Source organism: Rhopalosiphum padi, chromosome 2, assembly GCF_020882245.1.
Source record: "Rhopalosiphum padi isolate XX-2018 chromosome 2, ASM2088224v1, whole genome shotgun sequence".
NCBI classification, from domain to species: Eukaryota; Metazoa; Arthropoda; class Insecta; order Hemiptera; family Aphididae; genus Rhopalosiphum; species Rhopalosiphum padi.
The window spans coordinates 8680054-8704971 of record NC_083598.1 but is presented as its reverse complement, the minus strand read 5'-3'; the positions used below and the strand labels follow the sequence as shown (position 1 = coordinate 8704971).

General features: G+C 25.2%; 3 protein-coding genes and 1 long non-coding RNA gene across 4 annotated transcripts; 3 read left to right on the top strand and 1 right to left on the bottom strand.

Annotated features, from left to right (window-relative positions):
* Window positions 1-547: 547 nt before the first annotated feature.
* On the bottom strand, window positions 548-24739 carry LOC132923485 (1-phosphatidylinositol 4,5-bisphosphate phosphodiesterase gamma-1). The gene is made up of 20 exons (XM_060987515.1): window positions 24399-24739; window positions 24148-24297; window positions 21621-21759; window positions 21333-21495; window positions 21077-21268; window positions 18737-18852; window positions 17469-17675; window positions 17166-17398; window positions 16890-17101; window positions 16017-16186; window positions 15802-15943; window positions 15060-15241; window positions 14806-14983; window positions 6000-6065; window positions 5137-5337; window positions 3173-3394; window positions 2786-3107; window positions 2463-2723; window positions 2264-2403; window positions 548-2202 (listed from the first exon to the last, which is right to left on the bottom strand). Exons 1-20 carry the CDS (start codon window positions 24598-24600, stop codon window positions 2050-2052), a joined length of 3651 nt encoding a protein of 1216 aa, XP_060843498.1. The 5' UTR covers window positions 24601-24739; the 3' UTR covers window positions 548-2049.
* On the top strand, window positions 8684-14771 carry LOC132923486 (uncharacterized). The gene is made up of 3 exons (XM_060987517.1): window positions 8684-8878; window positions 12743-12823; window positions 12901-14771. The coding sequence occupies exons 1-3, from the start codon at window positions 8840-8842 to the stop codon at window positions 14626-14628; spliced, it is 1848 nt and encodes a 615-aa protein (XP_060843500.1). The 5' UTR covers window positions 8684-8839; the 3' UTR covers window positions 14629-14771.
* Window positions 20061-21007, top strand: LOC132923487 (AP-2 complex subunit sigma). The gene has a single exon (XM_060987518.1). The coding sequence runs from the start codon at window positions 20225-20227 to the stop codon at window positions 20651-20653; it is 429 nt and encodes a 142-aa protein (XP_060843501.1). The 5' UTR covers window positions 20061-20224; the 3' UTR covers window positions 20654-21007.
* Window positions 21151-21595, top strand: LOC132923488 (uncharacterized). The gene is made up of 2 exons (XR_009661180.1): window positions 21151-21286; window positions 21346-21595. It is a non-coding gene; the product is annotated as an uncharacterized LOC132923488 (long non-coding RNA).
* Window positions 24740-24918: the final 179 nt, after the last annotated feature.

The following is a 24918-nucleotide window of genomic DNA, read 5'->3' as shown; positions in this document are numbered from 1 at the left end:
CGTGCCACAGAATATTTAAGTATAAAATTGTTTTTTTTCTTTTTACAGAGGACCAATTCACATTAGGACTTAGAATTTTTAAGTTAAACTTAAAAACAGTAGAAATATACATTCCATAACACTCAAAAGCTTGAGATTATTTAGACGATTATATTAACTTTTGAAAATAAGTTTTAAAAATAAGTCCAATTAGACCTGTACATAGTCTTTACCATTCAAAAAAAAAAAAAAAAGAAAGTAGGTTAACTGATCTGCTGTACCAAAGATTTCAAGTTTACCTCATTATTCAATAAATTACTGTTATATATATATATATATATATATATATATATTATTATTATTCTGTATGTGTTAAATTTAAATTTGAATTCAATAATAACTCATTGCATATAAAAAACGATTCTGAGGTTTGTTGACCTATACTACCAAATATATTTAATAATATGATGTGCTTTGCTTTGTAGATCAACACTTACAATAAAACTTTCAAATATTTTTATTTTTTAAGGAGAAATATTCTTTTGTATGAACTACATATATTCCAGAAGACAGATTAAAATTTTGTTATAATGTATTAATATTATTACAAAAAATAAATATAATTACAGTATAAAATAAAGTAAACATAAAATAATACTTGATAAAATATTTTTTACGTAATTTGTTTTGATCATATCTGTTTAAATAAATATACTTAATAAAAAAACTTAATATAACACTTATACTCCTATCTATTATAATTAACATTTAATATAAAATAAATTTAAGGTATACTTTTTGTCAAACAGATAATAATAATATTCATAATAACTAATAACCATTATACTTGATACATTTTATTTTATACATATAACATAAAAATATAAATTTTACCTCTTTTTTTTTTTATAAGAATACCAAAAACTAAAAAACAATGTTTATATAAACTTAAATTAAATATGTCATTTAAAAATAAACCTTATAGAGTTATAACCAAAACATAAAATTATAAATATAATTAGGAAGTTTATAATGTTTATATACTACCTGGTTGTATATCAAGCAAGATTTATACGGATTATTATTTTCATGTTTTCAGTTTGAAATTTTTGTTTCATCATTCAGATAGTTCTTAAATTTAAATAGATCATTAAAAGTCTATAACTTAGATACATATTATATTTAAATTGTGCATTTTCATTGTTTGAAAAAAATGTAATTTATAATAATTATATTAGTAATAAATTAAAAATGTAATATCAAATTTGTTTAATATAATTGCTTTTAGTATTTTTTGTAACTAGATGTGAAACAATAGTTAGTAAAATAATATCCAACAGGTAACAAATATAACTAAATTAAGGCAATTAAACATACAAATACAATATCTTTTTATCAGTCGTAAATCATAGAATGGTTTAAGATAAAAATTTTGTAATTTGACTTATCCCATTTATCTTACATGTGAATTCATTATTATTTGAAATTAAAAATATTGTAATTGATACTTTTATAAAATAAAAATATAAATGGTACAAAAACACATTTAAATAAAAAACACTGATTAAGTTCAGTCTAATAAAAAAAAGGATTATTGATTTACAACAATACTACAGCTATAAATGATAAATATAAAATTTTAAGATAACACAAAAATCAAGTAACACTGACATATAACATGTGCATAAAAATATATTAAACCAATTTTTAATTAAAACTTTTTCTTCTAAATAAAAGTACATAAAATTGCCTATATAATACCCCTTATATTTTATATTGTTATATTTTTTTTTGCAAAAATATTTTATTTGAAACGTACTGACACTTTATCTATTCAATCATTTATTTACAACAAAATATTTTTTTAACTAATAATTTTTTTTCTAACTAAAATAGAAAACATTTTTCTAAAAAATATTGGAAAAATTGCATCTGATTTGTTGAATATATACATATAAAATAATTTTGCGCACAATGGAGGCAGTTAATTTTTATTATTTATTTAAATGAAAAAGTTAAAAAATAATTAGTTAAAAATAAATAATAATCATTTACTTATGCTCACAATATTTAACTTAGAGATTTTAAAAAAAAGTTATTGTTTGTTTTACTAACAGTATTACTTCTGATTGTAATATGTAGTAAGAGAGATGCCAAAGGAATATCTTCAGAATAGCCATTTTTTAATGGAATACTTCTATAGCCTGACCTCAATGAAATTATCTGAAACAATAAGAAATTAGAAAAGTAATAAATAATATAAAAAAAATGAAAAAAAATATACCGGATATGTTCCTTGTCCTATGAAATTGGAATCACCAAACATATCTTCATCATTCACGACAAACCTAATAAATGCAACTGCAGGATTTGCAATTTCAAATTCAGATGTTTCATTCCAAACTGGATTAAATCCATTATCAGCTATAAAAATATAAAACTGTTGCATACATAATTCAGCCAGAATACAAAATTAAACTTACGTATTGTGCGGGTATTTAATTTTAATCCTGAATCGTATTCAGCTCCATACACCTCAACAATAACAAATGGATTAGAAATTCCATTACGGCCAGGTCTACCAACATGTCGACCAGCAATAATGCAAATTGTTATTGACAATGTCTCTTCCATCCAATTAGTTGAAAGTTTATCACTTTCATCTAACATATAATCTGGTTTCAATACATATCCACAACTACCATTCAAACGAAATTTGGCTTGGTTTAATTGCATTGCTTTATCTAAAACCCAAAAATGAAATTATTATAAAATTTTATTATTAATAAATAATTTAATTGTATACCTGGTGACTGGTAATTCAAAGCAGCCATCTGACATCCTGTATTCCATATAGCTATTGGTGAATAATTAGAAGAGTCAATGCGTTGACCTTTAGGAAATACTCTACTAAATTGAACTTGATGATAACGAAAGAAAAACACACTTTCTTGATGACACATAAGTTTTTCGGCTTTATTTTCAGGAAAAGAAGACATTTCATTATATACAAATCCACGTTCTCGCTGAGTTTCTAGACAAAAAGCCACTGATCGACAATAAATAATAAGATCAGATATTTCTTTGGCAATTTTCAACTGTCTTTCCATTTTTTTATTTTCTGTTTCCTAATAAAATAAAACAATATTTAATATTTATTTAAGATTTAAATTAAATTATTAGCTTATATTACTCTTGCACTGGCATTGTGAGCAGTTTCGATAATAAGATTTCTCCATTCTTCAGCTTGTTCCCGTGATACTGCGCCTACAACGAATGGGGTGCATGCATTAGAAGTTTGTATTTTGATCATCCATTCAAGTTTTAATTGATTTAATTTGCCAATCTCAACTAAAGCACCAGTTAAGTCTAAACTTCCTTTTTGTGAATTTCCCAAAAACATCGACTCTGTTGACTAAAACATATTTAAATAAAAACAAATAGTTATTATTATTATTAATAAGATTAGGTATGAACACACTTAAATACAGTATCTCATGCTATTTATCCTTAATGTCCTCTAATTTTTTCTCTCCTACTAACCTATTTCTCAACCATACATACTTAACAAGAATTAATAATTTAACTTTTGAAGTATTATAATATATAAATAAGTCTTTTAAATTGCCCATTTCAGATTTATAAAGTGTTTTAACACAAGAACCAATTATTTGGATTTCTCATCGTTTTCAAAAAGGGAAAAGTAGTTGAATGTATATGTTAAATTTGAATTCAATGATAAATCATGGCATATGAAAAATATTTTCGAGGTCTGTTTGCCTTTACTAATCATCAATTTTCACGTCACGAGTTTTCAAGATAAGAACACATATTTTCCTCGTATAATTATTCCAATTCACAGAAGTATCGCCAACATATTTAACTTTGATAGACACAAATTTAAAGAAGTCATTTCTTCTGTTCAACAATACATAAAGCGTAAAGCGCGTACAAATAAAACGATATTGCCAACAAACCTATTACCAAAACACATGTTTACTTTCTTTTGGCATAATTTAATACTACATTTCAAAAATATTTGTTTTCCGAAGTACAATTTAGCTTAGTAAGCATATTCTTGAAAAAAGCCACGGCATCTTTTTCGTTTAGTGGTAAATCCCAGATTTGCAATTATAACTTTAACAAATTCACACGTTTAATAAACTACACTGCGCTACAAAAAATATTGACAATATGAAAAGTACCTATATAACAATGGTGTTAGCAAGTTCTTTAGCAAAATGGCAAATGGCATCAGGTATGCCCATTAAAAATAAAACGTCATGTACTCATTTTACTTATCTGAAAGAAATGCCCATACCAATACTAATAAAAACCACCACTCAATATCTTTAACATCTCATTACTGTGATAATCTCGATAACCGAATTGTTTATTTATTACTGAATAGTTATTTGGTTAAGTAGTCGCGATAACCAATAAGTACCTTAAATTACAACAAAATAATTAAAACTGTTATTCTTTGTTTAAATATCTTACTTTTTTCAAATTTAAACATAAAACATCTATTTAAAAACTGTATTTATATATATTCTAAATTTTTATTTAATTCCAACAATAACAAGTTATAAGGAACTTTATAATACATTTTGAAGGTTTTTAAAGAATATTTTTATACCGACATTGATAGAAAAAAAAACTTAAAAAATTGCTATTAATAGATAAAAAAGTCAAAAGATTTTGTAAATGTTATCATTTCTAGTAAATTCTGATATGAATATAAAATTTTCAAATCTCAAAAGTAGTTTATTTATTACAATAAAAAAACAAAATTGATTTAGTTAAATACTGATTTTGTGAGAAAATTCCCATTTTTAGTTCCTTAACTTTATTTTGAAAAATATCAATACATTTTTTTTTTAACTCCCTCAAAGTACCACTTAGATTCAATTTGTTAACAGTAACCACATCCAAAAATTTAAAAATCTTTTTACTGTCCTAAAAGTTGATAACATACAAAAAAAAAATCACACATACATCATTGTAAAATTAATACATTCATCAACATTCAGAATCTAAAATATAAATTAGATAAAAGTTAATAACATAGTGAGACATTGTATAGATAATATATAGTATCATATCATATATAATAATTATTATTAACAATTTCAAGTAAATTTATATTATGCTTACACCACTGTCAGATTTTTCTATGTGTGCTTCCTGTAATTCTTCTACATGATTACTGGGAAACCAATGTTGGCGTTTTCCGCCATAATCACCACGCCACCATCCACTGTCCTGTTTCACTACATTTGTAATTACAGCGTGCTTACAAAATGACAATTCATCATCTTGTCGGCTCTCATAATCAAATGTTGCTTTTACAGTAACCTATAAATCATAAAAAAAATATTATTATACATTTACTTTTAGATAAAAATACAAAGGAGTCTAATAATTAGTACATAATAAATACTTATATTAATACTATAAAATATAAAATATATATATAGGTGTATATATATATACTGGACAGCCCACGTTACTTACCAAGTAGTAAGTGGTAGTATAATGGTGGTATGTGAGCCCTGTTAACTAGCATGTACAATGTACAATATTTAGGTATTTCTAGATTTAAAAATGATGGCCTCAAGTTATAACATATTTACAAGTTAGATATTTGTGAAATTATTATTAGAGTGGTGGGTAGTGAGGGGGGGGGGGTAAAAATTATTTATTACACAAATTAGTTGGAAATGTTTGTGTGCCACTATTTGTTATCATACTCTTATATAAAATAATATACCATAATACAATAAACAACTAAATGTAATAAATAAAGTATAAATAAATAAATTTAATAAACAATGTATAAATAAGTATATTAACTTAAACACTTCAGAATCATACAAAGATTAAATTTTTTTTTTCTAGAAGCAATATATTATGATAATTTAAAAAATATTAATTCCAACGAATAATAATAATAATAATAACCCACTCAGCCACAGGGCCAAATAGCCAATCTAACTTATGAAGTTAATTTTATTCACCTTCTTGATGAAACTACTCGGATCCATATAACCAGGTGTACACGAAATAGAAGAATCGTCGATATCCTGAAAACATAAAAATTATTAATATTAATTTAAGCACGGAAACAAAATAACTTTAATAAACAATCATTAAATACACAATTGAAGTTTTATATCAATAAACTATATGGTAAATAAAAGTAAAAATATTTTAATTTTTAAATTTTAAACAGAAAGATATTATTAAATTGTGTGTTATAATACTATAGTACTATACTATAGTGTTATACTCGTACTACTATAATATATAATATGGTATTATGGTATAAATATATATTATTATAATAATATGCAATATTTTCGGAAAAATATATATCAACCTAATAAAATAAATAACTTTAATATCTATACCAGAAAAAAAAAAACATCAATTGGTGGCATAGCAGGTAGATAGACCTTTTCCGCTTAGAATTGTTTTTCGTATACAATATGTCATCGTCCATCGAATTCAAATTTAATAGCCTAGCTATAGGCTATATTAGTGGCCCAATCGACACGTAATGTACAGCAGAGCTTACCTACCTTTTTTAATTTTAGTGTTCTACTTAAAAATGTTATATCTATCATATTAATTAATATAAAAGTAAAATACTTTTTTTCGTATATATGCTGAATATGTTAGTTTAATTTGTATTACTAATAAAGTAATATCAATAACATTATTAAAATATGTAAACATATTTAATCCATTCCGATGCAGGGGTGCAGCGTATAATATACTATAAGCCTATAAGTATAGTATATACAATATTATTTTATTTTAAATAATAATTTATTATTAATTCAACATATAAGTACTCTAGAAAGATTAAAAACTTCAAATTAGAGAGGTCATTTGAAGTTCGATGAACCTTCAATAAGGGTCGAACGGTTTAATATATACCTTTTGTAACAATACGTCATTAGAACTCTTTTTTTCATTATTATTTAGTATCCGAGAAACCTGATCTTGGAATTTTTAAATTATATTGCTTCAATAGGTGACTGGGTACAGATTTTGTTATTTATACCTAAACCGGTTATGGTGGTAGCTTAGCGTCTCATCTCTCGTGTTGTATCTCCTGGAGGATAGCTGGATATTATGTGATTCACATAATAACAAACATAATGTAATATCTGAGGGTGAAACCACTAGACGTATAGCCGTATAGGTGTTTTTGAAATAATGATAGTTACAATAACCAGACATAAATAAAAGTAGCTCATAAAAACTGTACAAAAGACTACGCCGAAAATCAGAAGGGTGACAAGATAATACTGATACAACACATTATTTTTAATAAAGGCGTGAAATAAAAAAAATACCTACATAAAATATCTCTTTTAGTAAATTTATATAATTTTGAATGCATTTTTTACAAATTCATCGTCGTATAATTTCATAAATAAATTTCAAAATTGTTGTAAAAAATACAATTGACAAATAATTAATATTTTCATTTTTTTCATTTATTCTAACTAAATATTTTTCTATTGCTTATGAATTTATGATAGAAATCACACAAGTCAAAATTGTATTACAGTATATTATATAAACTAATTTATAGAAAGGTATATTTCGGTCACCCGAACTACGTTCACGTACGACTGTAAAACCCTTTAAAAGTTTTAATTTAAATTTTATCTTAATATCATTATATTTATTAAATTTCATCCTTAAATTATATTCTACCCGTTTTTATTTTAATATTGAATTTTTGAGGCACACTATAATATGTATATGTATAACAATCAATTTTTATTTATAATTAAAATATTTAAAGATCAGTTTTTGAAAAAATTTACATACAGCTAGACACGCGTAGTAGTTGTTTAATTTTAGTTTTAAATTAATATGAATATTTATATTTAGTCTATCAACAAATATTCACATATATAGCTTTTTATTTGCTTAATAATATATTTTTTTTTAATTAAAAGATTATAGAGTTAAAAAATGGATTGACAGAGTGTTAGAAACCCCGTACCACTCGGTATAGGAGAGGTGTAAGTTGATTATTAATTTATTATTAAAATATTAAAAAGCTACAATCATAGATACATTCATCAATACACTCGGTATCTAAAAGATAAATTAAGAAAAAAGTTAAATTATAGTTCGTTTTAATTTTTTTTTTTTTAAGTTAAAGATTTTAAAATAAATCAAATTTGAGATCGAGAATACAAGAATTGTAAATAACTGAAAATAATATGTATTATAAATTATTTTAAAACACATTTTTGAAACAACTCAAGAAGTTAAAATTATTTACTAAAGAAAGAAAGAGGCAACTCATTCTAATGTTACTATACATTATGTCTAGTTTCGATGTAGAGACAGTAATCCACCGGAAAACCCGATGTACCAGTATATAGAATTACCTAAATACATTCATGGTGCGCGGGGTAAGCGGAACATACCCAAGTGATCAAGGTGTACTAAAATTATAAACAGAACTTTATCTATTCGTGCACATACTTGGACAACTCGTTTTGATAACTGTATTTTAACTAATTACCTAAAAAATCAGTAAGCACTTTGTTTACACAATTTACTAAACCGATTAATATTGTGAGAATAGTTTTAAAACTAGATTATACATATTTCCATCATATGATACACACATTTAAATAAACATCACATTATATGAGAATCCCTAATGGAATATTTCTAGTGGCCCAGGACAAGCAGGTAGTGCGGAGGTGGTAGCAGTGAAAGAAGTCAAGACTGAAGATTATAAAAGGGGGTTGATGACGAGCTACACGCACCAGTATAATTATTTCATTCAAACAGCAGGGTTCTGTCTGCGGTTTCAACAATGAGAAAGATGGAGTTGCAGTTAAAGAATGTCGTACAGGTGAGAAACATGATCCGTTAAATTATTTTTGTTACACCATAGGGATGTTAATTTTTAAATTTGTTTTCGTGTTGCATTCACATATTCTATCCAAATTAAAAAATATTTCATATATACGCAATTATAAAATCTTATAATGCCAATAATGTCATCTGAATTTAAAAAATAATATATATATTTAATTTCTTGCCTACGTTTACTGTCGACGGCGGCCATACAAAAAATTGTTAAAAAATTATGTTCAATGAATTTTAGGCCGCCAACTGCCAAAGTATACTATTCCAAATGAGTCATACTAACGCGGACTACCGCAAAAATAATATTATTCTAAACTGGAATGATTTTTTTAGCGCAGTAGCTTTCTATAATTACATTTTAATTATTAATAACTATGACGTAGAGATAAAAATTATATTTTAAAAGTATCTTATAATTGAAAATTGAAACAATTAATTTTTTCTTTGCGTCGTGGGCAGTTGTATAGCACTTGTGTTAATTATAATTATATAATAAGTTAAAAATATTTTTTTTTAAAAGTACTGCTTGTTTTTATAGATTTAGAACAAAGTATAAATTAATTTCCATAAAAAAATTACATTATGTTTATTTCAAATTGTAGTATTGTAATAAGTATATTATACAATTCTGCATAAACAAATAGTGTAATTTTACAGTTAAATATCTATTTATGAACACTTATCATAAATGGACATTGTTTCAGCATAATATATTTTACTCTATAGTACAAATTTACAGGTATCATTACGTATTTGTATTTTAATACATTTGTAGTAAGTAAAAATATATATGGACATATAGTAAAAAATACTGTTCATGTATCTAATAAATATTTCTAAGTCCCCAAGCATTTTTAAATTATTTAAGTAAATAGTGCAAATAACAGTACTTCGGGAAAATATAAAAATTATATATTATGTACAAAATGGTAAGATAACAAAAATAACTTCAATAGTGAATACTTATCTAAATTCTAAATTTTTTTTATATTGTAGGCAAATCTAATTTTATAATAACATCACGAATCAACATGACATTAATTAATTAAATAAATAAACTAATAATTATTATGGTAACATCAATTCTTAAATTTATATTTAGTTGCTACTTATTAAAATATTGATTATTCTTCTTCACTATTAAATTATTTACACTTTAGATTCAAAACAAACATAAATTATCGAAGATATTTTTTTTTAACGCGTGTCATGCATAAATTTGTAATAATATTTATTCATTATTGACTTTCAAACATTAAATAAGCAAATTAAAATAAACTTAACTAAACAAATAATAATACGATATTACGCTTGATATTAAATTAACAACGGTAAAAATACCTATGTTCGTATTTCATACGATAATATAATTATTAACAAAAATAATACATCGACACATGTATAAAATTATGAATGTCTAATAAATAGCATTAAAATAAATATAGATGATGAAGCAGACGTTTAGTCGAGTAACGGCGTAACAATATATCATAAACACATTTGAAGTCAACACCAAACGTTAAAAATAATTATTATACCAAAAAAGATTATGACTACAGACTACCTGGGGTAGTATATTAAAAAAAAAAGATTCTATTGTTGAATGGTTACAATGCTCACAAATATTATTATTTTTTTTTTTAGATACGCGCCTTTTTTTACAAGACAGGTGGTTTATAACTATAGGGACAGGGGATGACGAGCTATTGGACCATTACAATATTTTATTTTTATACAAGTTATAATAATTTTTAGTTTTTTAAACAACAGACGTAAATAAATAAGTGATATTAGTTTTGTTATTCATTAAAATGCATAACAAATTAAAATTGATTGAAAGTTTAAGTATTCAATATTTGAATGTATAAGTAAGAGTCGATATATACTATATAACATATAATTAAGTAATAGTAGGTCCTATTAATGACTATGAATAATAGTAAAATAAAAAAATAGTATACCTTGTGATGAAAAGTTTCAAATCTCTATGAATAATATTTTTGGAATTACAACAGAATAACTAATATTGTTATTTTTCGTTTAAATATTCAAATTATTAAATATTTGAACTCGAATAGAGATAAAAAATATTATAGATAGGTATAATACATTTTAAATATTTTTCAGTTTCTGTAATAACTTATAAATAGGGCTCGAAAGTTGTAGGAGTTTTATATTGTTCTATACACTCTCAATTTATAACAAACTAAGCTAGGATTCCGAACTATACGATGATAAGTTTAAAAACTGAAAAATGAAAATGCATATTTTGCATATTTCTTCGATTTCAGGGAAAAAGTGCATCTCATTGATTTTCTGTATATATTTAATATAAATATTTTCTAAAAAATTTGATTCTTTTGTTCCAATATTGAATATAATACCCAATATTATTTTACATAGCTATTAATTATTTATTGTCATCGTCACAGTCGAATATTTGACAACAAAGGTGAAATGTTTACTTAATCTATATCGCGTTATTATTCCGAATAATATCTAATCGTCTGACCATTGGTATTTGGTAACTTATTATTTATTTGCTAGTAACTTATTGTTGAACACTTGTACATACGTACACGATTGACATTTTTAAGTACATACTTTTTTTAGAAATTTTGAATATTTTTTTTGTGTACTTTACAATTTTGTTGAACAAATTTTAAATGTTTTAGCTCCTATAATTTCTGAGGAACTTTGTTAACATTTTCTAGCTTAAATAAAAATAAAAATGTTACGAATTTTTTGCTATAAAAAATGTGCATATTATTAATATTAATAGAAAAAAAAACTAAAAAATGTCAAACATTTTAAATATCTATAAATAACCTTATAAAAGAGCTAAAATATTTTGAAATGAACTACGTTTAAAAAATGATTATATAATTAGTCAATTAAAAATCTAAGTAACTATTTATAGTTATTTATTTTTGAATACAACAAAATAAGTTTTGTCAATAATTGCGTAAATATTTTTATTTTTAAGTATGTGTACTTTTGACCCTCAAAGTTTCAACTAGATTCAATTTTATACCAGAGACCATACTCAAAGTTTTAAATAAGAGACATCATTTTCTACTTTAGATAATATCTTCAAACCCCCTACCCCCCCCCCAAAAAAAAAAAAAAAATCACACCATTGTAAAACCACTGAGAATATAAAATTTTATAATTAGCTATGCTCAGAATATAAATTTAAAAAGGAATAATTTTACTTCATTGTTTCTATTAAATGATTCAATTTCTAATTAATAAAATCAATAAAATATGAGCTTTAAATGACTTATTCTCAACTTCAAAGTCAAAATGAATAAACGAATAAAAATTATTTTTTAAAGGTATTTTTAACCAATTAGTTTATAAATATGTTTAAACAATTTATTATAAGCTAAACTAATACTATTTTATATGATACACACAAGACCAGAATAACTTCATAACCTACAAGGCTACAAACTGATCATTTTGGAAATTGATTTTTACTTTAGAACATAAATCAATTAGGTAATTAATAACTAGTACAAATACAAATCATGTGCACTACCCTATATTTTTTTTAAAGAGTTGGTTAAATTTTGTAAAAACATATTATATTATTCTACAACATATGTCGCTTTCTTAAATATATTTATTTGTGTGTGTTATACTGCATACATTTTGCAGTTCTGGATTATACATATACATCATACATTTATTTACATATTTTTTGTTGACAAAAAGAATCTCAATAAAGACACTATTGAGACACTGTTCCTTCACTCTGATAATGGTAGTCATCATTACATAATATGAAAAGATCATATTATAAAAATTAGATTCAAAGAAATTAAATTTATATAATTTTCAGATGTTCGTTCTTATTGCACTTATGATAAGAGTAGAATCAACTAGAGTGCCAGGAACAAGGGGAATATCCAAAATACAAGAGGTAATAAATAAGTTACATTTTCAAAGAAAATACATTTTAGTATTAATTAATGTATAATCAATGTGGTTAAATTACAGATTCCACAGTACCGTTTTCACTACTATGTACAAGATGATAAAAATATAGGGAACTACAAACCGTCACAAGAAGAAAGCAAGAATGGAGAAAAAGTCGGATCATATAATATAGCTGATTCTAATGGAGATATGCGGATTGTTAATTACCGTGTTGATAAATCTAATGGATTACAAACTGATGTTAATACTAATGTTGGTGTTTCACCGTTAAAGATATCTTTAAATAATCCCGTATATAATACACAAACTGATATTTCAAAGGAATCAACTGTGTCTTCAGAAGCATCACCAATAGTTGTAGAACCCTTAAATACACAAGAACAAAAATCGTCAAAACTAATCGAAATGGATTCTAGGGATGAATATAATTTAGCAGAGAGCACTGACAAACCTACTAAACTAACTGAACTTATAAGCACAAACCAAACTGAAGACCGTAAAGATGATGTAAAAGATGAACAGGTAACAGATCAAGTATTAATTCAAGACGAGGGAATTACAATTAAACAAACAGAATTTACAATTCCTTTTAAAAAACCAAGCCCAGTAAGTACAGATGATTTAAAATTCAATGATGATGAAGCTATAAAAAAAGATATTGTTAAAATGATACAAAATATAAATGGAGAGCATGGGCAGTCAGATCCTCGGTTAAATTTTAAGAGTACATTATCTGATAAGCCATTAAAAATAGTTGAAACGGATTCTATACAAATGGAACAACAAGAAAGTTATCAACCAACTCACGGACATTCAAAATTTAAAAGCCAACAATTATCAAATAAGCCATTAAGATTAGTTGGATATAATCCATCAGTTTTTGGATCATTATATGATACACAAGTTAATTATAACCGCCCATCACAAATTCAACAACCGCCAAATTTGTTTAACCAAGGTTATTTTGCGGGATTTGGAACACATGGAGATATTAAACAACAGGCATATGATAATTCTGGAGTTTATTATTCTCAACCAAGTTCAACCTCTCCTCAACCAGGAAATTACAAAGGAAATAAGAAGTCTAATCTTCCAACACCAACACAGCCACTTTATTATTACGATCCAAATTCAATGGTTATGTTACCAGTATACACCAATATGATCCAAAATGATTATTCCATAACAGAAAATAAACCCCAACCAACTCAACCACAAGCAGATTCTGGTAAAAATGGTTTTAATTTAATGCAAATTTTAAGTGGAGGTAGTTTTTACAAGGGTTCGGAACAAGCAGAAGGTTCTCAACAAATGGCAGTAAAAGACTCAATTAAACCAGAATACAATAAATTTGAAAAATCAAAACCAATAGAAAAACATGAAAAATCCAAACCATTAGAAACACATGACAAACCTAAACCATTAGAAACCCAAGACAAATTAAAAACACCACAAACATTAATGTTTTATTTGAATCCTGGTGAACCACCAATAGATTTAAAATCACTCACATCAAGCCCTATGCAGTTAACATTTGGCCAACAACCACAATCTGATTGTAATGGAAAAACACTTAAGACTCCAACAGTTAAATCAAACAAACCACTTCAACCTATACCACTTTGTTCAGATTGTGTGCCAGCTTTGGGATTTATGGGTTTACCAAGCACAAAATCAGCAGTTCAACAAAAGAAATCTATCGCTACACCCCAGGTGATGCCAATATGGAATGGACAAACTGTTTCAAAATTAAACTACTTAATCCTACCTACTCCAATAACTAAGTAGTGATCTAAACTAATAAAGAAAGAGGTAATTAATTAATTACCAAGTAATAATATAGAATGTAAGAAACGACTGGTAACACTTTAAAATTATAATCTTATAATATACCTAAGTTTAATTTAATAAATAAATAATAATTTTTAAAATATTGTCTTAACATAATATATATATTATACTTACAGTTCCCATTCGTTGAACAATATCTTCATTTACAGGAAACCATAGCTTAATTTTTTTATATAAATAATTTTGTTCATAATACTTAATAAGTTCCACTAGGCTTTCAAACTGCTTTACACCAATAGTGTACAATCGACCTTCAAGCTTAATACGACAGTGTTTAATCTTTTTTTCAGCTCTAAAATAACAGTATTTACAAATACTCTTTAACTGGTTCATAAGAATTATAGTAAATACTTTTCTTAATAATTTACCTAAATGAAATAGCATAAAGATGTTTATCATTTTCACATGGTCGCACCAAAAATGCACCTTCTTGTGGTACTCGTCTCAATAATGCCTCTGCTCGACTTCTACAAACGTGAGGAAGATACCAATTCATCCCTTCGTGTTTTAAAGGTTGAGGTACAGGTTCATTTAAAATAATATAGCTCTCCTAAAATTAAATTATATTATTAATAGTTTATATGATGTTTATACTGCTTATATAATATAATATGATGTGTTTAGGAGAATGTCAGCACAATATATTTTGTTTTCTCTCTCAGACCCTCGCACAGCATAGATAAAACGCTTTCATCTAAAATCATTTTTCTATGATTTTTGAGTAAGCTTAAAGTAAAATCCCTGTTAAAAAAATTATAGAGGATAATATTTTTGAGGGAATGACATATTGGTCTTATATATTATTGATATTTGATTTTGTATTCAACTTTCAAAATAAAAAAATTGTTGTAAATTTAAATGATGTTTAAATTGTATTAAAACAATATTAAGATAAATCAATATATCATACCCTCAAAAATATTGTTTTCTACTGTTTTTGTAATGGGTGATTTTACTCTAAGATTAGGTACTCAAAAACAAAAAAAAAAACAAAATTATTTTGCTTAAATGCGTTTGGTCTATGTTGTGCATGAGCCAAAGATAAAAAACAAATAGTGTGCTGACACCCTCTTAAATTAGAATGTGATATTTAAATTTATAACAATTTACTTGTATACGTAATGGATATGTACGATAATAAGTTATCAAACTATATAGACTGTCAAATGTAGCACCATCAATCAAATAATACTTTATTTGACCTCTATCATGCTTTGAACGTATTCTGCAATGGTTTACTTTACCTAAATGCCTATGCATTAACAAATACAGCATGAAAATGCATGAATGTCTAGTTAAAATAATAATTAACTCCATATATTTACCAGAATGATAGGGAATAATCACCAATGAATGTATCACTTTGTCTTACTAAAAATGTACCAGCTCCAAAATGCTGATATTGTTTCAATAGTTCTTCAGCTTCATTTCTACCACGAGCTAATTTTCCATGAAACCAGTATTCTCCAAAATGTAATTCATCATTAGGTATACCCTGCAAAAGATATATATTTAAACTAAATTGATTACAATCAAAATTGTATTATACAAATAATGCAACATGGAGATAATAATATGATGTAACAAAAACAAATTAATAATTTGAATAAATATCATTATAAAACAAATATTATACTAAGATATATTTTATTATAAAAGTAATCTTTTACTGATAAAATCAAATAATGAATATTCAATATTATATAATAATATATACATATATATTTTTAGAGCTTTCTCAAATAAAACCTAGTCATTTTTTGGTCCTTAAAAAATAATATTGTTAGGCAAAAGAAAAATTATTAAAATAACATGTGTTTGAATGTTTTGTGTTCAAAAATAGTATTATAAATAGAATATTTTATACAATAAAAACAATAAACCTAACTGAGTATGTTGTATGTTAATTTATAATAATTTAACTATTAACATGGTAAGTAACCAGTTTTTTGTCCAGTAGACAAATTTTAATACAACTAAATTAACATAGTAACAATTAAATTTAAATTTTATAAAGCAAAGCTATTAAAGTAAACAAAAATAACAGATTTATATTTAACATATATAATTCCAAATTTATAAGAATGATTTAGACTGAGGCTTTTTTTAGAAATTATATTGACAATAAACATAATGTCCAATTATTTACCATGTCCTTAATATTGATAATATACAATTATGTATTAAATGTAACTAACTTCTCTTAATCGATTTGCATTTGATACTTCACAAGTTTCCAACTCTCCTCCTTCTGCTTCATCTTCATTGTCAATATCTGTTTTACAGAGGTCTGTATAATAGAGTTTATTACCAGAAAGTACAAAAAAATGAGGTCTCCATTCTTTTTCCAGCAGATCTTCTAGATAAAGTACTCCATTTTTTTTTGTATTTCTTAAATCAGTGTCCTTAGCTAAAAACAAAACTATGTTTAAATATCAAAAAAATTAAACATATAAAATATATAACATTATTACAATCATCGTTATGTCTAATTGTAACTGCTTGGTCTCCATTAACTTTATCTGGAAGTCTTTTATGTTTTATTATGAACTTATACATAAGTTGATCAGGTGAAGGCATTTTAGTTTCATTCCGATCAACTGGTTGTGTAACTAACATATCTCCTAAAATTTCAATCATAGTTGATGCCATATTTCGCTGTTGTGGTATTGAACAGTTGTCCTCTATTGATAAAATAACTGGATACCTAAAAAAAAATAGTAATTAAATAACTGATTGATTAATAAATGCTTATCTATGTAAATTTTTTTCTTTACGGAGAAGTAACAAAAGCATGTTCTTTAATTGTTTTTAAGACATCTAAAAATTTTATTCGGCTGGTTAATGTATGTCCATGATATATTATTGGCAGTCCGTCAGGGCCATCCCAACAATCTAATTCTATACAGCGACATCCCCAACGTAAACACCTTACATATGCCTCAATTGAACTTTCACTAGATACTTGATCACCAGTTAAATAGCTAAAAAAATATATAATACCAGATTATTACATTAAATAATCTACTAATATGACTTAACTATTACATACAAAAATATATATTCTTAAGGATTAAAATAAGTATGTAAAACAAATATTATAAACAAAATAAATTATGGCTGTCATATAGTATGCGGTCTACCGGCAAACGCGTTCTATCGGCCACTGTAGGATGTGGTCTACCTGCGGTTTTTACATAGGCTTAAGTTTATTTTTAATAGATAAACTTTAATCTTTTTCTTCGGTCAATACTTTATCTTTATTGCCTTATACACAAATAACAATACTTCGACATTTTGTAAAAGTATGGGCTCAATAGCTCAGTACATCATTTATTGCGCAACACAATTTATATTTTACACATTCAATATGTTGACAAAAGATTTTTATAAAAAATGTTATACTTATTACTATTTTTTAAATTTTTATTAAAAATTAGTTTGTCAAAAAAATTGTTGTCAATGAGTAAAAATAAATTTAACGTAATACGTATAATACAATGATATATATTATTGCAGATATCTCATGGAAACATGGTGGCGTGGCATAAATAAATCAAATTTATTTAATTCATTTTTGAGAGATATGGCGGAAGTTTTTGTATAACATATTACATTATATTTATTTATACTCATTGACAACAATTTTTTTGACAAACTAATTTTTAATTATTAATTTTTTACTATTACTGCTACAATAATTATACTTTAATATTATGATATAATTTTTAATTTATTTATTTGCGGTAGACCGCATACTATATGACAGCCATAAATTATAACTTATAAGATTTATATAAAAGATTATTAAATTTTATTTAATATTTTTATAGTAAAAATATGAAATACAATAATATATAAGGTTCATAATTTATAATTATCGATTAATAAACAACAATATACCTAAAATCTAATTTAAAATATTCATTATAACAAATACATACCTAATCATGTATTCTATTAAGGACATTATTTATAAATTATTTTAGATTTAATAATGTATTTATAAATCTTAATACCTTGAAAATATACAAATTATACTAACGTATTATGAGACGAAGCTATCCAATAATGTGAAAGTGGTTTTGTCATGTTCTGAAATATATTGTCATAATATTGATCCCATATCTCATTTTGTTTGGAAAATAAATAATCCATAAACTGAGAAAAATATAAAATCCAAGTATTATATTATTTTATTATGATGAATACTATTTAATACTAAAACAAATTTTTAACCAAAACAAAATTTAAAAGCGTAATCTGAAACTAAATAAGGAGGCCACTTAGTTATTTTCAAAGAACCATTTAACCATTTATATATGGTACATCATTATAATTTTTTTCTTCATCTGATACACGTATATTATAAACTTTTTCAGTATTTAATTTATTGCGATAACATTGTTGAAATTAAGGTGTTGGCTATAACCTACTATAGACAAGGGCAAATTTACGCATAGGCAACCTAGGCACGTGCCTAGGACGCAAAATCTTTCAGGGTTGCCACAATTTTTCAGTATATTTCTACTTTTATTTGTATAATATAATAGTGTTGTAATGCCTTGAAGTGAAAAAATGGTAAGTCTGTCCCTGGCTATAGATATTTAAAGAATAATACTATCTGTGTTTTGTCAGAATCTTTTTTACATTTTTATATTTCTAATAGAGTTATTAATTACTATAATTTATCAATAACTTAAAATTATAAAAAAAACTTCTGACAAAACAAAAAATATAAAAGTTTTATAACTGTTGAGTTTTTATACCTTAATTCAGATAATATAATATTAATTAGTAAAATACAAAAATGTTTTTAATATATTCTACGTGTGTAATACAGAGAAAAATGTTTAACAATGAGCACAGTTAAATTAGATATTTTTTTTTTTTATTGAGTCAATAAATACGTATATAATGTAAATTTAAAGCAAGTACAAAATAAAAATGTAAAAATTCAATACAATATTTTAATTTTTTTTTTATTTAAAATAATATCACTGTTAGAAACGAATTTATAATTATAGAAAAATAATTAGATTTATTACAATTTATTATTCTGTACAACCATAAACATAGAATCGTAGATACTCATTTTCAATTTAATCAAACCCAATATTCTAATATCAAAAAAATACTTTAAGAATAAAATTGAAATTCTAATAATATTTAGGTAATTTAGTTAGCCTATTGACGTTTTAGTATTTTACCATTCAAATTTGAAATTTCACACTCACAGAATGACAGAATAAAAAGGAAATTAGGAACGGAAGTTCAAAGCTGAAAACGAAAAACTGTTATCAGTTAACAGTGGTCGCCATATTATGGAAGACGAGCCGCGGTCGCGGTGGATGATAAATTGATAATACATATTACCCAATGCAGTTGCAGTATGAAGTATGAACTATGTTCACGGTTTACCAGTCCAGAGTCTATAATATTACTCGGTATTGATTTTTAGTTGACGCGGTTTTTGTATTTTATTCATTACGCATTTGTTTCGTTGTTTTTTTAATTTGTCCAACACTTCAAAATGATTCGGTTCATTCTAATACAAAACAGAGCAGGAAAAACGAGACTAGCCAAATGGTATATGAACTTTGATGATGACGAGAAACAAAAGCTTATCGAAGAAGTGCACGCAGTTGTAACGGTCAGAGATGCAAAACATACAAATTTTGTAGAATTCCGAAACTTCAAAATAATTTATAGAAGGTACGCCGGATTATATTTTTGCATCTGCGTGGATGTGGGCGATAACAATCTGTGTTATCTGGAGGCCATTCATAATTTTGTCGAAGTCCTCAACGAATATTTCCACAACGTTTGCGAACTAGATCTGGTTTTCAACTTCTACAAAGTATACACCGTGGTAGACGAAATGTTTTTGGCTGGCGAAATTCGAGAAACGAGTCAAACTAAAGTTTTAAAACAACTACTTATGTTGAGTTCATTAGAATAAGTTATTTTAATATCTACAAGCAAATATTTTACTTTACCAATACACATTATTATTAATAATTTATTACTTTATATATACCATAATGTATTCTTTTTTATTTATATACATAACATAATATAATGCTATTACAAGTGTAATTAGAATTAAAATAAATTACACCCAATTTATTTTTATTCTTTCTTAGACCTTTTTTTATGTGTGATAAGAGATAATATGATATCCTTAATTTTATCCGCCCCCTAAGATAGCAAATCTGCAAATATCAAATATTTACTACTATAGGAATTTGGAAAACATTGTTAGTGTTAAATACATTTTGTTATAAAATAAAATGGATGGCTATAAATTGTTGAAGTTTGGTGTATTTTTTACAGTCAGTGTTATCAAATTAAGTATTTGGATGATTTATTTAAAATAACTTACGTCTGTTGCGGTAAATTGTAGCTTATCATTTGAATCTTTTCCACAATACTTGAAATATTCTTTCATATGTTTAGCCACAAGTTCTTCTTCAAGACATAAACTTTCTTGCTCAGCGTTCAGAAACCTAGTAAGATTTTGAACATTGAATGTATCATCAGCAGAACAATACATTGAAAAACATTCATTGAAAATCTATTAAAATGCCAACAGGTATTAAATGATTATAAAACAATATATTATGAAATATAATGTTTACCCCTGAATTATAGATAAGTTTATTATAGAGGGAGACAAACTCGTCAAAATTAAGCTCATTGCGCTTCCTGGTGTCGACTTCTTGAAACAACTCGCGTAATTTACTGGTTGATATTTTGCAATGAACTCGAGGAAAAAAAGATTTTACATCTTTCAATGTCACTCTATAAAATAAATGTGATTATACTTATTTTTTTTTTAACCTAAACAGCATTTCAATGATTATATTTTAAAAACATATTAAAATAAAACATTTTGTTTTAAGCGATTGATTTATTTTTATACTAACGTTTCCCTCGAATTTTCCATGATATAAAATTCTTTGCGTAGCCATCTTTCAACTTGCAATGGATATGGAGCACAAACAGTATCATTTACAAGATGATATAAACCTTTCAGCCACAGTTCACACTCTTGTTCAGATAATGCTATAATACATTTATAATCATAATTAGACAAAGGTAAAATATCAGCAATAATAATAAATTTGACCCATTCATTAATGACACAAAAGTATATTTGAAATTTTGAACTTCGAATACCCCCTGTTAGAATGTACTGGATCCGCCTGAGTTCAATAGCAAAATATGTTTAATTTTAGATTCTATTCAGAACTATGAGTATGAATATATTGATATTACAAAAAGTAAAGACATTTTTTGTGAATAAGAGAGATTTTTGGTAGAAATTTGGATCTAATTTGTAGTTTTAAGGGACAAATGTATAATTTTCCCAGTCCTTTTCAAAATTATTAGGGTAAAAAATAAAATAACTTTTTGGGAACCATAGTTTTGATCTATAACATAAGTTTTAGGTGCAAAACTAAAAGTATAATATCTTTAAGTTTAGTATAAAGGCACATTTATTTTTATGAGCATTTTAATTTTAAATTTTGATGAAATTTGTCAACCCACAGATTATGTAGACAATGATAGCTGACTTAATAATATAGACACAAATCTAAACAATAGTAATGAGTGAACTAATGAATATTTCATATTACCCATAATATATTTATTTTTAGACTTAATATTAAAAAACTATCCAGCTACTTCAACACAATATACTGCTTTGATTCATTCAAAATGTCTGTTACCTAAGCATACACATTAACTAAGTCTAACATAATGGAACTCATATCTGTGATAAATATCTCATTTTAAAATAATTGATTCTACAAACTTTTACTTCTTCTTACATCAAAACATCTAATTTATAAATAATAAAATCCTTTCTACAAATTATTACTTAACCCAATATGGACCAATGTATTTTAAGTACATCTCAAAGTCACCAACATTAATCTTCTTTAAGACTTTTAATTCAAATTATTTCTGCAAATTGTATGTCTCCAAACACTTACTTTATCAAAACCTTTCTTTTCCACACGTCCAAAATATTACAAAAATCATCCATTAACTATTAGATCGCCATTACAAAATCCTCTAATCACCAAGCCTAAACTGTCATCTGTAACGATTCGAAGTGACGTCTATAATATAATAAATGTTGTAAAATAAACTTTCTAATGCCGGGTTGCACCAAATATTTACACAGAGATAAACTTGTTTAACTGAAGTTAAAATAAAAGCCTGAAATACCATAAGCATATTACATCTTTAATAAGCTATTATCACAGATATATAAAACAAGTTGTTTTATTTATTTTCATTCACTATCATTGCTAACACTAATTGTATATATTATAAATTTACAGATTGTGTAACATTAATAATAATAATAATAATAATTAATTAATAATAAACAATTTATTATCTATCCGACTTCACAAAAAATTATACGTTTTTTAAAAGAATCAAATTTGAACCAATTCATAGATGATAGATACTCTAGTTCTTGAAAAAAAAAATCATTATTTGCAAATATTTGAACCATTAAGGTATTACATGAATTTCTTAACAGTATATTATATTGAATACATAATATTTCATTTTTAAGAGCTACAAGTTAGGTTAGGTTAAGTCATGCAAATTAATAATAACCATTACTGTTTAAACTCTAGCTTACAAATGAAAAAAAAAAACAATGCTTTTTTATCAAAATACCATAATAATTTATGGATAATACGGGGATTACTTTAATAGTAATACAATCTTTGATTCAATTAAAAAAATAGAAGCTCTTATTTACTAATAATGGTATTGCACTACTACAAAATTGATTTTAGTTAAATGAAACTAAATTTTTTTAAATAGTAATTTATAGTAACTATTACTATTCTATAAATACCGATCAAATGCACTTTTAGGTCTTCATAAGTAAAGTAATTTATAATGAACAACTAGAATATTATAAATTGTGTAAATATTATCAAAAAGCTATAAATAAATAAAAAAATATAATTTTCATCAAAAATAAAAATGTAACGACATTAAAATGAAATAAAGATATTTTTAATTATTATACTTAAATAAAAGAGCTAAACATTTATGCACCCATCTTTAAAATAGGTAAGTAGTTACTGTTGATACTGTTTTATTTATTTCATTTTATTACTTAAATTAGTTATAAATTTCCTATTTAACATTGTTTGTTATCGATTTTATTAAATACTATCTAAATCTGTATTATTAAAAAAATTACAAAAAATATATTTTAAATAATCATACCTTATATTTTTATAATTAAAATAGCAAAATGAAAATATTTATAAATAACCTTGACATGAATTTGTCGAGTTATTCATAAGATATAGAGGTACTACCAAATAATTAGTTATTTTTGTCTTTTACTTTACATAGAATTTACCTCAAAATCCATAAATATATCATAAATCATATCATTAATAAACATACCAACAACAGACAGAGTTTTCAATTTGAATTCGTTCCCATAAAATATGACAAAGCATTTAGTCGCTTCAAATTTTTTTAATTCGTCAGGCCATCTATCGAATTCTTTACTATTTCTACCACAGCGTACTTCTTTGGCGTCTTTGAGGTCCACTAAAATTAATTGATCAAACAAACATAAAATGTTAAATACACATATTGGTACAATATAATTATACAATAATTGTATTGATCAAACTAAAACATATAATTACAAGAGCCATCAAATGTCTTATTATTGGTACTACTAGTCCTGGACCATAGAATCTGTCGCGTTTCCTTGCGTAGTCTCAATGTTCGTTTCTCAGGCCGCTTCTTCAAATAGAATCTTGTGACAATTGTACCTCGTTCCAAAATGTTCATAATCTGATCGAGTTCCGAGATGAGCACATTATGTGATAATGAGCCACAAGCCATTTCTGAAATATTAGTTTACAATGTATTCTGCCTGAAAACATTTAATAAGTCCATCAATTTTCGAAAATCAAAAAGTTCTTTTGAATATCAGAATACAATTTTGTGTTGAATTATCAAAATAGTTATGATTCATGAATGAATTTAAGATACTTTATTAGATAACAAATCAATGATTACAAAATGCGATAACGTTTAGCATATTATGAAATTGTTAAATTCAAAAACAAGAGGTGGTCAATTTATTATAATTTATTACAATTTGTAATATTAGCTTCTTATACACATTCTACAAAATTGTAAATAATATTGGTAATACCA